Consider the following 18013-nt stretch of genomic DNA (forward strand, 5'->3'; position numbering starts at 1 on the left):
AGCCAATCAGCGGTGAGGATCTCAGCCTGCCGTCACTGACATCAGCCGTTAGCTGTTAGCAGTTAGCACACAGAGATCACAGCTCCTCATATCTGTTCAGAAACTGGACAAAGGTTTTGTCAGGTTTACGAAAGTAACTGTAATCAGATTACTCGTTTTTCAAATGTAACGCGAGCTGAATACAGTTACTTGATTTTTGTATTCTGATTACGTAACTCCGTTACATGTATTTCGTTACAACCCAACCCTGGCTATTTATTATTACAACCTCTATAAGAAACAAATAACTAATTAAAAATAATACACAGGCCTACTTTAAAATAAATTAAACACAGCACTTGGGGAGTCCTCTGCACATTTGAAGGAAACCAAATATAATTAAAATGGGCCCACTTTGAAATAAATAAAACATATAGCTGCACCCTAAAAAGAGTAGGGTAGGTAAGAATGGAGAAACCAGCTCGAGTGCGCTCGAATTTGAAAATACACAACCGGAAAAAATCTGCCTCTTCCTTCAGACTTCCTCACAGAGCCCCTCCTCCAACAACACACGAACGCGCACATGACCAATGAGGGCACGAGATAAGTTTGTGCACAGGTGGAAGGCTGACAGGCAGGTAGGCCATCCAGTTATTTTAGCCGGGCCACGTCTATCGTTTTTCCAACCCAGTTTAGATTTAACCACGGCCACTTCCGCCTTACGCAAGGATGGACCTGGTCTACGCGATAGCGTCATAGACTTCGTCTTCGGCAGATATAGCGGTCGCGGTAAAGCAGAATATTGAATAGTTGTTTTTTGTCTTTACAAAGGATTTGTTGACTGAAAGTAAACGATCCTGTAATCAAAGCCATATCGAAGAGTCCTGAGATTGTATTACTGGTGTGTTATCATCTATAAATAGCCTGTGTGTATCCTCAAATGTTGTTTTCAGGACAAACAAAAGACGTTTTAAATATCTTATCAGCTGGTGTAAGTGCAGAACATTGAATATAACCTTGACTATTACTGTGTACTTCATTTATCTGACAGCATTATTTAATGATACTATTATATATATATATATATATATATTAGGGCTGTCAGTCGATTAAAATATTTAATCGCGATTAATCGCATGATTGTCCATAGTTAATCGCGATTAATCGCAAATTAATCGCACATTTTGTATCTGTTCTAAATGTACCTTAGAGGGATATTTTTCAAGTTTGTAATACTCTTATCAACATATGAGTGGACAAATATGCTTTATATGTGTGTTTATTATCATTTGAACAATGACAAATATTCTCATGAATATTAAACACAACAACCTCTGAACATTACACATATTCGCCTCAATTCAACCTGGAACCTCTCGTCAGTGTGTGTGTGTGTTTGTGTGTGTGTGTGTGTGTGTGTGTGTGTGTGTGTGTGTGTGTGTGTGTGTGTGTGTGTGTGTGTGTGTGTGTGTGTGTGTGTGTGTGTGTGTGTATGTGTGTGTGTGTGTGTGTGTGTGTGTGTGTGTGTGTGTGTGTGTGTGTGTGTGTGTGTGTGTGTGTGTGTGTGTGTGTGTGTGTGTGTGTGTGTGTGTGTGTGTGTGTGTGTGTGTGTGTGTGTGTGTGTGTGTGTGTGTGTGTGTGTGTGTGTGTGTGTGTGTGTGTGTGTGTGTGTGTGTGTGTGTGTGTGTGTGTGTGTGTGTGTGTGTGTGTGTGTGTGTGTAGAGACACTGTGATGGATCGTTGGAGCTATGTGCAACTCAAGGCATATGCTCGAACGGGAGCTGCCTGGACGCTGCAATCATGTTGCGTGCACTATCCGTGCTGAGTGTGCTGACTTTTCAAACAATGTCCCACTGTCTGGCTGCCTGCATAAAGTCAAGTGCTCGGCGAAATGTCGCTCCTCTGTTTTCATTGAAACAGCTCCTTATATCCGTTAGCGCAGCTAGCTAGCACCAGATGCTAACAACAGCAATACACGTAAGGTATGCCTCGCTTGCTCGTGCCACACATACACACACCCTCCCGGTCCTCCCGATGGCCAGTCGATGCCTGCCGGTGAGCGTGGAAGTGTGGTCTGCCACAAGCGGGCGGCAGGAGCGGGACTGTCAGCATCAGCTTGTAGATGGTATTTTAAACTTGATGCGCTCTGAAACTACGGGGTGTGTAGTAAGATGTATTAAAAAGTTGAAGTTCAAATCCTGTATGTTTTTTCGTAACAACTGCTTAAAGTTGAAATACCGATTTTCGAAAAATCTAAAATTTTCTGTTTGGCCTTGGGTAACTTGTGAGGGGTCAAACTAGGGGTTTTTCATGATTCTGAGTTGATTGCAATCATGTATTTTTCACTAAAATCATTCCTTGGTTGAAAAAAGGCCACGCCCACTCTTATATTTAAATTCAAAAGTAGCTTTAATTGTAGTTACAAGTAGTTACAAGTGCTGATCACTTCAGGAGTCAATCTATGAGTCTTCTCCAGACCACCATCATGACCACAATTCTTGCATGAAATTCCTTTACAGACTCCACATACTGAGATGCACTTAACGCCATTCCTCTTGCAGCTGCACCGCCGGTTGCTGCAATCTCCGTTACAGTTTCAGCTTGTGAACTGCAGTAGCTCCTCAGGAGCCATGGGGTCTAGTGTTGGGACTGGCTCATAGCCATGTACACCTAATGTCCATCCATAGTCACTGGGGTTCAGAGACATACTCTGCAGAAGGATCCAGTCCTGGGTTTGTAGGTAGGCATGGAGAGAATGCTGTGCAGCTGCACCCTCTGTTGGAGGTAGAGTTTCTGGTTTGATAAGCCCTGCCGCTGCCTTCCTTGAGAACATGTTGTGTCGAATTTCACCCAAAGCAGTACCTGGTGCATGGTAAATGTACTGGAAGATGGTAGTACCAGCCTGTATCACTGCATCCTTAGTAGCTTGTGTGTCAAGGAAGATGTCCATGTGTTCACCAATGTCCCCTGCACAGAACCTGCACAAAAAATGCACTTTGAGATTTGTTTCAAATATAAAGTGAAATAGAAAAAAATATATATTATTATTACCTGTCAAATAAGGTTGTTTTCCCATGGCCAGCTATTGCAGAAACCGTATCACAACCGGTGAAGGCGTGACAAAAGAGCAGGTAGCAGAGAGAGCTTCGCGGATCCTTCTGACATCATAAGAGCCCTTTGATGTTGTGAAGAAGAGTGGATGGTTGGTGCTTGGAATATGGTGTACCAGAGGTGGGACCAAGTCATTGTTTTGCAAGTCCAAGTCAAGTCTCAAGTCTTTGCGCTCAAGTCCGAGTCAAGTCTCAAGTCTTTGCGCTCAAGTCCAAGTCAAGTCTCAAGTCAGGTTGGGCAAGTTCAAGTCAAGTCCAAGTCCTAAACTTTGACAAAACGAGTCATAAACAAGTCATTATGTGTTTTTCACCAAATGTAATGACATTGATCAACAGAATAATACTTAATAATCAAACCACTCTTTATTAGTCACATTAATAATTTAATAATCAATTTTCTCTCTGCTGGTAAAGTAACGTGTTTTTTTCTATTTTAAGAGGGAACAATAAGGTAAGGCTACCGTGGCAGTTTGATTCAGAAGGAGTTTAATGTATAAGATCCCTGATCTTGAGGTGACCAGAATGTTTATTTCCACTGTGTACAACATGTTATAAGGGACTCACAATCTATCTCTATACAAGGGATAATGTGCAGCCAGGCGGTCTCTATGGAAAAGAGAACACCGGCATCTAGATCCCTCTGCAGGTGGTACTTTAACTATATTTTGATGCTAATACTTTTGTACTTTTACTTGTAACATTTTGAATGCAGGACTTTTTATTGTAACCAAGTATTCCTACACTCTGGTGCTTTTGTACTCAAGTACAAGATCTGAACTTCTCCCACCTCTGACAGTAAATCCTGAGTGGTTACCAAAATAAAGGTAACCAAAAAAGGTTATTTTCATTTTACAAATCCTGCACTCAGCTTTGCTTTCTCCAATATCATTGAAATGCAGCCAGATGCTGCTTCTTTTTTCGGTTTTTGCTCATTTCTTGACTTTTTCCGACGCACTTGCATTTAAATCCGTCTCCCCGTCGCTCTGTGCAGCTGGCCTGTACCACTACACCTGCTGTGCCCCCCACCCTTCTTTCACATAATGGTATGATCCTAGTGTGTCCTCGCATATGATTGGCCGCATGGTGGCCCAGCTAAATAAAGTCCCGCCCCTGCCTGCAAGGATTCTCAGCAAGATTAGGAGCAGCTGAAGATTTTGCTCTCCCCGACGGGAGTCTGCTCTTCTAGCGGCAGCTCGCGATCGGCGTGTTGGAGATCTCTGAATTAAAGTATCAAGTCACCTCAAGTCAGAAGGCTCGAGTCCAAGTCAAGTCCAGAGTCATTGGTGTTCAAGTCCAAGTCGAGTCGCAAGTGTTTTGTGATTTTGTCAAGTCGAGTCTCAAGTCATCAAATTGGTGACTCGAGTCTGATTCGAGTCCAAGTCATGTGACTCGAGTCCACACCTCTGTGGTGTACTAGCATCACCAGCACATCTGCATCTTCTGCCCGCACCTGAAAATAGAACAAGATATGCAAAGCGTGTTGCACTATACAAAACCAGATAAAACTATTCAAGTTTGAATACTCAAGAGTGAATACTTTTGTTTCCAAAATAGGCTACCTACACAAATGCTACTAACCTCAACAGAGTCATCTGTAGCAGTGGCCAATGCCTCTCTCACAATTGAAGTGTCATCATCATTGTCACACTGCTCCACTGTGATGTTATGTTTTCTGAATGTTGAAGAGAGGAGGTGGATTAGCTCACTCTTGTTATTGGTGTTGTCCAGGAACTTTGCTCTTGGTGTCCAGTGTATCATATCCGGTCGAATCTGGAGATCACAGCATGACTTCTTAGTGCGCCGGATGTGGTCATGATCTTTTGGTGATCGGCTGTAGCCATCAAAGACCACAATGGTCTTCTGAGAGCGGCGGCCAAGACACTGTACGTAGCTCAAGTAACTGTTGGCAATCTTCTGCCAAGTCTGACCTTGTTCCCACTTTAACATGTAGAGAAGCTATCCGCCATCAACTACAAGAGTGGAGCAGGATTGGTTAGTGATGTCAAGCGGATCAGTTAACTCCTTCAGGCTAGTCTTGGAAAAGCCTGCCTTGTTCGCCTTGTTCATTTTCTGATCTTTATTGCTGAAGAGGGACAATGGGAAGGGAGTCAGCTCATACGCCAAGCTTGTCTCAACTGTCATATCCCGTTGGGCAAAAAGTATCAGTCGGTTGAACAACTTGAGTGAGTCAAGGTGTATCTTCTTCTCGTTGATCTTGGGAATCTTTCTGAGTGATGACAGGGCTTGTACCTTTGACTTCACTTCCATGGTCGATGTCACTGACTGTCCATCCAGCTTGATCTGCATCTCTCTCCCTATTTCTGCTGCTCACTCAGCATTGACTCCTGTGCTCCTGAATCCTGTTGAGAAAGACACAAGCAACTCCTTGTCTCGATCGGGGTCGAATGGGTTGTTCTCCTCAAAGCATTGGAGAGCAAGGTCAATTGCTTCAGCATCTCTCTTCATCTGTGTTTTGCCAAGGTCTCTGTGGAGCAGAGCATGTTTCTTGACACTTTCCTCCATGCGCTGGTTGACATTGGAGAAGTGATTAAGAGTGAGCACCCAGCACTTGTGACCAGAATCACTGTGTCTCATCCTCCCTCTACTCAGTCCACCTTCTGACTTGGCTGACTTCATGAATGTCTGCTCGATACAGATGTCACACCAGGTGCCGGACCAATCATGGCTGGAGTAACGGACAACATGGTTTCCATGGGCAGTGAAACTTTCGAATGTCTCCTTGTAAGCAGGCAACGTTTCAAGTTGCTTCATGAGTTGACAGTACAGCCGTGCACCCTTGGCATATTGATGATGCCCTGCAGCCGCAAAGATGTCCAGCATCCTGCTAACAATGCAGCACAGGTGGCCGTTGTGATCTGCAAGCCGCTCAGTTCTGATGAAGACCTTGATCACATCTACCAAGGTAGAGACTGCACCCAGAGAGCGGGCGTTCTTCCTCCTTCAGCAAGTCTTTTGAAGGTTTATTCAAACCGCTGTTCAAACAGTGCCACTACTGGATCTGTGTGTCTGGCTCCCATCTTCCAATCAGCTACCTTCTCCATGAAAGTCCTCATTTCACCGAGTTCCTCCTTGGTGAAGGCATGTTTCATGATGTGCTGATAGATGGCTGCATCGATGAGGAGGTGAGCACGGATTGCCTTGTCAAAACGTCCTCCATCCAGGATGTGGTTGGCTGTCGTACTCCCTGGATAGATCAGTTGGATCAGCTCCAGTAGTCCAGAATCCTCCATGATGTTTCCAATGGATCCAAGGTAGGACTTCAGCAGGTGAAATCCACCCAACCTCGGAATGATAGGTAGATTTGTCTGTTTTATGATGTCCACAGCCTTCAGCGAGATCGGAAGATCGAATGTCACTATGGTGACTCTGTCTGCAGAGAGCCGCGTCCACTCTTTGAGAGTGGTGAAGAGGGTGTTGAGGTCATTAGGGTCACCTTAAATGATTGGGAGGAAGTCGATCTGTGTGCGCTGCTTGACATCATCTGCATGGATACTCTTCATCCAGCCATTCCAGTTGGAGTGTGGGAACTCAGGATCCTGGGCTTTGATCACCCACCCTGCTGCCCAGAGTGTATCGCCCGGAGTGAGGAGTGGTCTTGTGTCACAGAAGAGGCAAGCTCAGTAATGGGAAGAAATGTGATGATGTTTATCCCTGTCCTTGTTCTGTTGGTGAATGGAAGAATCTTCACTTCAGCTCCTCTGAGGATCTTAGCTTTGTCAAGTGCCTTCAACTTCACTCTGTGGACAGCTGCTGTCGTCTGGGGATCTGGCAAAGATGGTGCCGGAGAGGTGACTTTGATCCAGCCCATTGAATGGAAAGGAGTGTTTCCCTGAATAGAGACAATGTTTAAATCTCTATTGTCTCCGACAACTGAGTGAATACATTGGTTGTTTCCCCAACCTCCATGGCCTCCATGACCACCCGATTGTCATGTCTAGTTTCACTTCCACTGGCTGTCATAAATGATAGATCCTCAAGTGCAGAGTCAACCGCAACCTCATCATCGATCTGCTCATCAGTTTCTTCCACAATGGTATAAAGAGTATCAGAAGTATCTTGGATGCCTTCTCCATTCCTGTCATTAAGGAAGCAGTATTTGTAGTTGTGTGTCTCGGAATATGACTCTGTGTATCCAAGCTGGTGTAACTTTTTCAGCATCCATTTTGACCCAAATCTATGCTCAAGTTGTATGGCAAGCCCCATCTGGTATGGCAAAACTCCTGATCGAGGCCGACAGGCCTTTATGAAGTTCTGCCCCAAAATGGCTACTCTTTTGTCGGTTTTCACTATTGGCCTCAGGAACATCTGAAGACTCTCAGGAACAAGAGCCAGCTGACTCTGGATGTCAGTCATACTGTGTGCTGTGGGGTATGACTTTGGGTCTAGATCGACCATGGCGATGTCGTTGCATACGAACTTTAGTGCAGTCTTTATGATCTGAGTCTTCTCATCTCCATGCTCAAGATTAGCATGATGCTCTCGCAGAATGTTGTTTGTGTCATCTTTGAGGCGGAGCACATCTGCCCTTCTCTCCAGTGATGTGAAACACAAGGTGTCATGGAATTTATCTTGGAGTTTCTTCTTTAGCCAATACTTTGAATAAGAGAGGCTCTTATCTGGTGACGGATCAAACTGCTGTAGCTTTTTGTGGACTTGGTCAAGAGTCATCACCCCATGCTCGAGTTCTGAGTCTAACCAATCACAGAATTCAACAAAAACAGCCTCTCGTTCCTCATCAATTTTCTTTTGTCCTCTCTTCCTTTGTCCTCTATCTTCAGTCTTGGAGTAATGGCCACCTGTCTCAAAAAGAGTTTTGCAGCGCAAATGGTACAGGGTTTCTTCTGCCACAAGGTCATTGATCCCTTCCAGACGTCCAACAACTTCAGTGCCCCAGTCATCCCCGCGACTCTGTGCTGTCTATCTGCAGTCAAATTATATGGCACTCTGTATCTCTTTCTAGCTTCCTCTGGACGAGTTTTGTAGATCTGTGCAGGTTGGTTGCAAAGAATGCATACATTCTTGTACAGAAGCTGAACGGACCGTGCACTTGTAGAACTTCATGCAGAAGCTGCACTGAAGTCAGAGCAAGTGCGTCTTCTCTTCTTCTTAGCTGCCTTTTTCTCTGCCTTTTTGTGGTACCTCTTCCTATGTTCTGAGCCTCCTTCAAACGCTCCAAAATCTTAGCATTTTCAACTACTTGTGCTTGTTCCAAAAAAGTAGGGTAGCCTTTAGGAGTTGGCTGTATCCGCCTCTGAGGTGGTGTCTCCGAGCTTTCACAGATGAAACAATTTAGCAAAGGTGTAGTCGAGTCTTCATCCATACTGCTAGACTAATATGTCCTACAAAGTAGAATAAATATTGTATTATTCAGTCATAATATCATTATTTTGTGACATTAAAGACAATCTCATGTACAGTAGATGATTAACATTGGAATATATATTATTGCAAAGGAAAATAGAAGATCTGCTTCACAGTAACGTTAAACACAAAAGATCCTGTCAGAGACAATACACCACTGTAACCTAATGGGCCAGAAAGCTATCATTCAAGAAAATAAAATGATCATAAGATTCAGTTTGAGGTGTGTAATATATCATGGTAGTTGCCTAGTTGGATACAATCATGGAGTAATACATCATGGATTTAACGTTAGCTAGCTAACCATGTTGCTGCGCCTACTGTTACAAAGCTAACAAGTAAGCAAAGTTGACAACTTGTACAGTATGTTACCAAAGTAGTGACATGAAATATTTCAAGTTAAAAATGTAGATAATACTTACATATCAGACGTAAAAAGCAGTCTGTCCATGATCAAATGAAGGTTGAAAATGGCTTCAGCATGTTAACTCTAAACATCCTCACTCTGAATGCCAACCAACTAGCAGCTACCACTAAACAATAATAAGTCCTAAAAGGGCAAATAGTAAAATAATCAAACAAGTGTTATGCTAGCAGTGGAAAGGCATTATGGGGGGGTGGGGGGGGGGCGAGCGGGAAAGGTGGGCGTGGCAATTTTTCCACAAAGGAATGATTTTAGTGAAAATAAACGATTGCAATCAACTCAGAATCATGAAAAACCCCTAGTTTGACCCCTCACAAGTTACCCAAGGCCAAACTGAACATTTTAGATTTTTCGAAAATCGGTATTCGGTACCTCAACTTTGAGCAGTTGTTACGAAAAAACATACAGTATTTGAACTTCAACTTTTTAATACATCTTACTACACACCTTTACAAAGAAGAAATTGATTGGTAAGGATTTAGTTTGCAGATCGGTCAAATATCTGATAAAATGCCCTTACTATAGGGCTGTCAGTCGATTAAAATAGTTAATCGCGATTAATCGCAAATTAATCGTACATTTTTTATCTGTTCTAAATGTACCTTAGAGGAATATTTTGTAATACTCTTATCAACATATGAGTGGACAAATATGCGTTATGCTAATGTTTATTATCATTTGAACAATGACAAATATTCTCATGAATATTAAACACAACAACCTCTGAACATTACAAATATTCGCCTCAATTCAACCTGGAACCTCTCTCATACAATAATACAATACAAATGGTGTGTGTGTGTGTGTGTGTGTGTGTGTGTGTGTGTGTGTGTGTGTGTGTGTGTGTGTGTGTGTGTGTGTGTGTGTGTGTGTGTGTGTGTGTGTGGTGTGTGTGTGTGTGTGTGTGTGTGTGTGTGTGTGTGTGTGTGTGTGTGTGTGTGTGTGTGTGTGTGTGTGTGTGTGTGTGTGTGTGTGTGTGTGTGTGTGTGTGTGTGTGTGTGTGTGTGTGTGTGTGTGTGTGTGTGTGTGTGTGTGTGATGGATCGTTGGAGCTATGTGCAACTCAAGGCATATGCTCGAACGGGAGCTGCCTGGACGCTGCAATCATGTTGCGCACTATCCGTGCTGCGTGTGCTGACCTCTCCTACAATGTCCCACTGTCTGCTTCCTGCATAAAGTCAAGTGCTCGGCGCAGTTGTCGGCGAAATGTCGCTCCTCTGTCTTCATTTAAACAGCTCCTTATATCCGTTAGCGCAGCTAGCTAGCACCAGATGCTAACAATAACAATACACGTAAGGTCTCTCTCTCTCGCTCACTCGCGCCACACATATACACACTCTCCCGGTCCTCCCAATAGCCAGTCGGTGCCTGCCGGTGAGCGTGGAAGTGTGGTCTGCCACAAGCGGATGGCAGGAGCGGGGCTGTCAGCATCAGCTTGTAGACGGTATTTTAAACTCGATGCGCTCTGAAACTACGGGGTGGCCGAGGACAAAAAATACACATGCGTTAATCGCGTTAAAATAATTAGTGGCGTTCATTTTTTTTTGCGTCAATGCGTTAACTTGACACCCCTAATATATATACACACATTTATTCATTTATAAACATATATATATAAACACACACTTATATGTACTCACATGTATTTATTCATTTAAACACACATATGTATTCATTCATTTATACACACACTCACATATATACACTTTATATTAATTCATTTGTACACACACACACATAAATATATATATATATATATATATATATAAACAAAACAAAACAACACAATATAATAAAAAACAGTTGCAATAATAACATAATATGGTATGATCAATTCTACCCTTTTGTTTTTGCTCCCATATTTCAATTAAAAGATATTTTTCAAAATCAATATCGGTGGGGGCTCTTTTGTAAAGATAATCAATAACACCACCTGACAGTTGTTGCAGATTATACAGCATACTTGTTACTTACACACATGTGCGATGGTCCCAAAAAAGCCAAAATCTGCACTGTAAAAATATATATATTTATTAGGCACTCTGAATAAGGGTTGACTGTGTAATAATCATGCCTCACCAGGTGAAGGCTGGGACAGTGGGAGGGGTGAGGTAGGAATAGGGGACTGCTGAATGCTGAAGTCCCAGGATACAATCCCAAGTTGACTGCATGATCCACTTACCTATTTGCATCAACTGCAGAAGGTCAAGCAGGGGTCGTCTGATGTCCTTTAGGTTGGATCAACACCAGCCTCTGGAAAGATTTCATGACTGCAGAGGGCAGTGGACCTTTAGTCATGTCATATTATACTGTGATGTAGGGTAATGTATTTGTATTAACAGGGAGGTTATATTTCAGCATTTGAGATACACCTTGAGGCCTGATTTGGTAAAAAGCCCACTTACCACGACAAGGTACAGGCCATAAATGGGATAAGATATGACAAAGACATAAGGTGAAAAAGAAATGAGAAAGAAAGGCATACACATATACAAACGGATACATAAAGGGTGTAGAGGGCCACCAAATACCATGTGTCCTGCCTCCAAACAGAGGGATGGGATGAAGAGGAGTCAGAGCGTGTAGAGGGGCACTGAGAAAAAAAGAGCCTATCGTTATTCAGGTACTATTCTGATGCTAATACTTTAGTACTTATACTTGAGTATTTCTACACTCTGGTACTTGTACCTTTACTCAAGTACAATATCTTATCACTTCTTACACCTCTGGAAAGCACTTTTATGTAAAGGAATACATTTTTATAAATGTCCCAACATTTAATTTGAACATGGCAAAACGTTAATATGTTATTAATGTCAAATGTTATGTGTTGTATTATATATATATAACATTTAATTTAAATATTTAATTTAAATATTAAATAGATACCTTTACATCCTAAACAGAAGGTCAAAACGTTAATATGTTACATGACAAACAAAAAACGAAACATTATATATAGGCTATATACAGATGTTTGCTAATGTATCCCTCTTATATCCATCAGGAATTAATATTAAATGATTGAATTATCATTCCTCAGCACTGCATAAGTGTCGTCATTCATATTGACAAAGAAGCACTATTATATTGTATATTATGCGGTGTTTCAAATGACGGTATTTCGCTTGTCAGATTCAGATTTTCGCGGGTGTGCCGCGTCTATGACGCTATCGCTTAGAGCTACGTCGATCCTTGCGTAATGCGGAAGTGGGCGTGGTTGAATCTAAACTGGGTTGGAAAAACGATAGACGCAGCCGGGCCAACTAAAATGATTGGTTGTGCTTTTTACAGCGCTACGGCTTCCAGAGATACATTGTTTTATGTATTTATTGTCAAAGCATTTAATATATTCATTGCTATCGGGACGTTAAGAGCATTCCATGGAATATAACAAAAAGTGTTTTCTGAAATAAATTACATAACCCATTGAATTATGACTGAAGATCGTCAGCTGTCTTCCTCTACCGTGTTGTTCCTCTATACGTAAAGGCTGCACCACCGTTGACAACTTCTCTCTACATATCAAACATACCGGTAAACCAGCATCGTTTGCTGTGAAAGCATATAACTCTGTCCACACAGAATTAAATCCTGTGTTCCTCCGGTACTTTTCTTTTCTTTGATTTATCCATAGTTCGCTCATTGAGCCGGGGGTCAGGTTATTCGCCTGCAAGAAAAGGCGCTAGTGCGGGACCGTAGCAGGATGTGACGCATATTTTAGTTGACCTAATTAAAACCGTTTTGTTTTTTATTCATGTGTCACAGTATCACCTCAAAATACAAGATACGAAACATTTTCAACCATGCAATAAATAGTCCTACAAATACTTTTATTTGATTTCCTTCTTATTTTTGTCAAAGCTCAAGGGAGCCAGAGCAGAGGGCTTAAAGGGTCAAGGGCCGCGGGTTGCCGACACCTGCCCTAGGGGAACTATTACCCCATTTGAGAAACAAGGCATGCTTAGCAGCTACAGCCGAGGGTGATCCTGCATCAGCCGCTGGTCGCTGCTCATTTGCAAGTTGCACGCACATCTACTCTACAGGTGCATGTCTGTTTGGGAACACACAGATACTCATGGATACACACAGATGAACCACATAGCCTACAAAGCAAGACTGCAATAAATTAATATTTTGACCCAGGTCTCCACGTGACACCCCTATGTCAGAGCTGGGTGCAACAATATTCTGCCTGCTGCCTCTGAATGTCTTCAGCATGTTGCCATACGTTTCTTCTCCACAGTGCAAGGTCGGGGCTCTGTTTAAGCCATTGCTGCCTCTGACTCACATGCAGGAGAAAGATCTGCCTCTGATGCCTCCCAGCATGCTTCAGCCCAAATCCAAGTCCCAGCTACAGACCAGACCTAGCTCCAACTCCCTGAACAACGGAGGCACGCTGTAAGTTTCACACTTCAGGAAATAAAGCTTTAGCTCACACACAAGACTACATTCAGAGTAAAAGCCAAGAGTGACTTTACCACATCAACACTTTCGACACAAGGTAACACCAGGGTTAAGTGTACTGCCTTCAGGCTAAACAGCATGACCCTAAAATTATAATACTGCCAGATTTTTTAAGAAAATGACATTGTGTAAATGTATGCTGAGGATGATCCTTTTGGTGGAGAACTTTTGATAGTGAAACTTTTTCCAGATAAAAGTGACCATCAACAATTTTGTGGCCTCAGTAAATTCATCAGAATACATAATCTGCATCTGTTAACATGTCTCCACCTTTCCCTACCTGCATGAGGGAGAGAAGGACATCCTGCAAACAGCTGACTAGCAGTTTGCAGGGTGTCCTTCTCTCCCTGTCTGCAGTAATACTGGGCCTGACTCTAAGACTATGTCTGGGTTCACTAAACCAAGACAACATGCCATGTTAGACCAATCAGTATTCTTGAATTTACCACCTCAGTACGGCAATTCTAAGTTGGATTTACAACTTAGAATTTAAAACCTACAGTAAGATCACATTTACCTTTACAAGAATATTAATGAAGACAGGCTTCACTAAAGCCGCAATTACTATAACCAAGTATATCTGGAATATTTACAGTTTCAGCTGCGAGGTGTGAAAAAAGATAGATAGATTAAAAAGAATATATACATATTCTCAGTAAAAAGAAAATACCTATATTCAGAGGAGTATCTACAGTAAAATGTACAAAATAAATTAGAATACTCTCTATATTCCAATCTGCTGAATGTATAGACATAGTGTGCTATATGTACATAAAACAACTAGTCCTCCAACTCATACGACCAAATGGGCCGATTGTTCAGGCCCTTATTATGACCAAATATGTTGTTTGTTCAAGCGCTTAATACGTCCTATAATTACGATTTAAAGTTTTCGCCCTCTAGCGCTCCCGTTGAATGCAAACGTTACAGATGGTCGTTTATTCACAAATAACCCTCTCTGCAAAATCCTAAATTGTAGGATAGTTTGGCCATTAAAACGCTTTTTGATTAGATTTCTAGCGAGAAGTGTATATTGTACTTTTAGAATCCACGTCCATATGGATATGTAGGATCTATAGTTTGATAGATATTACGAAGATGATTTGAGGTATGCGGCAGCCTCCATGTAAAGTTACGGGTTGAAAACAGTATTTCCGGTCTCAACGTTTTCATAATAAAACTAGGGCTGTCAAACGATTTTTAATCAGATAAATCACAGCTTAAAAATGAATTAATCATGATTAATCACTATGTCCAAAATATGCCATTTATTTATGTATATTGTGGGAATGGAAAGATAAATGAAAGAAGGCGGATATATCCATTTAACATACAGTATCTATGTTTATTACAACATTTTTCTGCGTGTCAAAATGAAAGACAACCCACACACCTATCAATCATCAAACCGTGGGGTCTTAATTCATTACGTGTTGATTTCTATCAACGGGGGAGGACTTCAGGAAAGTCGACAGAGGGGGGGGGGGCGGCAGCTAGTGGAGTACAGTTCGTGACCACAGAGTGTGAAGGTTGTGATCAGCTGTTTTAGCGCAGTTCTCCAGTGAAGGAGGGAGGGGCCCAGTGAGATGATAGTGAACTGTTCATGAAAAGTTCATGGAATATCAGTGAACCATATTCATGAACAGCTCATAAACAGCTCATAACAAAGTTGATGAACTGTTCATGAAATTGTCATGAACATTAAATGGCACTAGGGCAGTTCATGAACTACTCATGAAACTCCTGTGCTGGAATGGTTCATGAACAATTCATGAAATGGAGTTTTCAGTGAGTGTGTAGGGATATTCAGTTTTCAACCAAGAACATATCAAGAACTGTTCATAACAACTTCATGAACAGTTCATACCCAGTCACTGAATATAATTCAATGGCTGGCTATGAACTGTTCATGAACTGTTCATGTACATGAACTGTTCATGAACCATTGACTGCACTATAAAAAAGGATTTTGGAGGGTAGTATATATTATCCAAGCAAATCATTTAAATTGTACTCAAGATATATAAGTGAGCATTGTTAGTATACATGAATGGGTAAATTCTACCTATACTACCTAATTTCTGACAGTACCAACTGAAACACAAACAACTGGGTAAAATCTACTTGAAGACATTAGGCCCACACTGCCCCTTTGCGCATGCGGCGATTCTTGGCTGCAGGCCAGAGGAACGGTTCTCTTTCGCGCCTCCCTCCTCCTGGAGTGTGGACATGTTGGAAGGTAAGATATTACTGTCTATCATGTCCTACATATAAATGTTCACATTTTTTAAGGTTCATCACAAGACTTGTTGTCTGCTTGCTTCACGGTTAGACAAGGAATTTAAGTTTGTTCTCGACTATTACTCACTGGTAGTCGGTCACTGATGCTAGATAGCTGTAGCTAACATAGGAGCTAAGAGTAAAGCACTATGATGTTTAGCTCCATATTGTTAAGAATTGTTATTACAGCAATAATGTGCATGTTGACGGCATGCCGTCTGAAATGAGTTAAGCGTCACGGCGACAGTTGTATGTTAATGTAAGCTAACCAGCCAAGTTGTGTTTCACGTTAGCATCGTGCATGCTTAGCAGAGAAGGCTAATGTTTGCTAGCTAAGTACCAACAAGAACAGCGCGTGGAAGGCGGCATTCGTTTAAATCAACCTTTGAAGTTGGTCGTCCTCTATACAATGTGTGTTTGTCCAATGTTATTTTCCACACAGTATCCAATGGACATGAATACGTGATGCACACTGCAAAAATCAGTAGCCGTTTATTAAATAGCATGTCAGTTCAAGTAATATGACGAACTCTGACCCGGTTGAGTAGTATTGAGTACAGTAACGGTTTGCGGGGGACACATTCAAATGATGCACAAGGCTAATAACTAAGGTGAATCTAGCTTGTAGCATCTCAATTAGTCTATCTAACGTCGACCGTCAGTTTCCTCGTGGGTCTGTCCGGGTAATATATACTATATATATTGTTGTGTTCGGTCGCTCTGTGCTTAACAATGGTGAGAGTGAAATACCGTTTGTCCCGTTTGATGAATGGGACACGGTGTTGTTAAACTCCAGCCCCGGCGCGCGTGAACAAGGAGCATTCATATGAGCGTGCATGAAACGATAAATACTGAGACAACTATCTTGCCACTATCTCTTAGTGAAAAATAACCATCGTATATTCTGCCAAGCCACAGTAATAATGATTTATGATTCATTTGTCTTTTTTTAGGTATAGCTGCAGCAATAGCCTATAGACTTATGTTTACATTAAGCTTACTGTATATTCAGAGATGGGGTCGTTACTAAAAAAAAGTAATATATTACATATTACATATTACTTTTAAAAAAAGTAATATATTACACTACTTCGTTACTATCTACATAAAGTAATTCGTTACTTTACTCGTTACTTTACTCGTTACTTTACTCGCAGGGCCGGCCCGCCCCTCCCTACAGGCAGATCACGCAGACTGCTAAAGTTTCAAATGTTCTCTTTAGTTCAGTTTCCATTGTCGCATAAGACTGATCCAGATAGCTCCTGAATGTTTTCCTATCTGACCATGGCTGTCCTCTGTCTCCTGCTATCTGACCGTGGCTGTCCTCTGTCTCCTGCTATCTGACCGTGGCTGTCCTCTGTCTCCTGCTATCTGTATATTTTGCGCAGTCTATCTCTGCTCACACTGTTGCGTCAGCGTGTTCTCCTGCGTGTTGGCCATGTGTTGCACTGGAGCCAGACTTCAGCCGAGCACGTACGAACTGCGCATGCGTGAGTGGCAATAACTCTCCTTACCAGCAGGCAGCGGTAGTGTGTATTCGTCATTCAAAACAAGCAACAACCGGAAAACAGAGAAGAAGAACTACGTGTGTGTGTGTGTGTGTGTGTGTGTGTGTGTGTGTGTGTGTGTGTGTGTGTGTGTGTGTGTGTGTGTGTGTGTGTGTGTGTGTGTGTGTGTGTGTGTGTGTGTGTGTGTGTGTGTGTGTGTGTGTGTGTGTGTGTGTGTGTGTGTGTGTGTGTGTGTGTGTGTGTGTGTGTGTGTGTGTGTGATATAAATAAACAACAGCTATGTGCGTTAGCTTCACCTAGCATGTGTTCTTTGCAGGTGTTTGTTGAGGTTTGATTATGACTGATTTTAGAAAGTAACGAAGTAACGCGTGTCGGGGCAATGTTAGTAACTGTAGTGTGATTACTGGATTATAAAAGTAGCGCGTTACACTACGTTACCGACAAAGTAATATTATTACAGTAACGCGTTACAAAGTAACGCGTTACACCCAACTCTGTGTATATTATCGTGAGGACTGGATAGATTACCACGGAGCAGAGCCAAAGCTCATTGTTATATCTTTTAGGATTGTTCTACATATAAATGTTTAATTGTGTTATTTTGTTGGTAATGTTCAGTGTAAGAAATGTGAATATAAGTGTAACATCCTCAGAGACAGCACCTAAGTCCTATACGTTTTAAATCCTGCAGACAATTGGTAGTGGAGTGGAGGTGGTGAGTGACCTCAGCCCACGTGTCCGTGTCTTCCAGGAGAGATGGCCTGGTTTATTCAATGAGGCTCAGGTGAGAACGTTACGTTTATTTGTTTCCATTTCAACTCACTGCTCAGAGTTGTGAGTAATGAGCAGTACTGTAACGCCGTT

At 42.0% G+C, this 18013-nt stretch overlaps 1 protein-coding gene across 1 annotated transcript in view; it reads left to right on the forward strand.

Moving 5' to 3' along the window:
* The window catches only part of LOC117463543 (voltage-dependent N-type calcium channel subunit alpha-1B-like), a 186054-nt gene that overhangs the window by 124016 nt on the left and 44025 nt on the right, over positions 1 to 18013 (forward strand). Inside the window, 1 exon segment of the mRNA XM_071206520.1 lies at positions 13141 to 13295. Within this exon segment, the coding sequence (XP_071062621.1) occupies positions 13141 to 13295 (155 nt within the window).

This window comes from Pseudochaenichthys georgianus, chromosome 18 (assembly GCF_902827115.2).
Source record: "Pseudochaenichthys georgianus chromosome 18, fPseGeo1.2, whole genome shotgun sequence".
NCBI lineage: Eukaryota > Metazoa > Chordata > Actinopteri > Perciformes > Channichthyidae > Pseudochaenichthys > Pseudochaenichthys georgianus.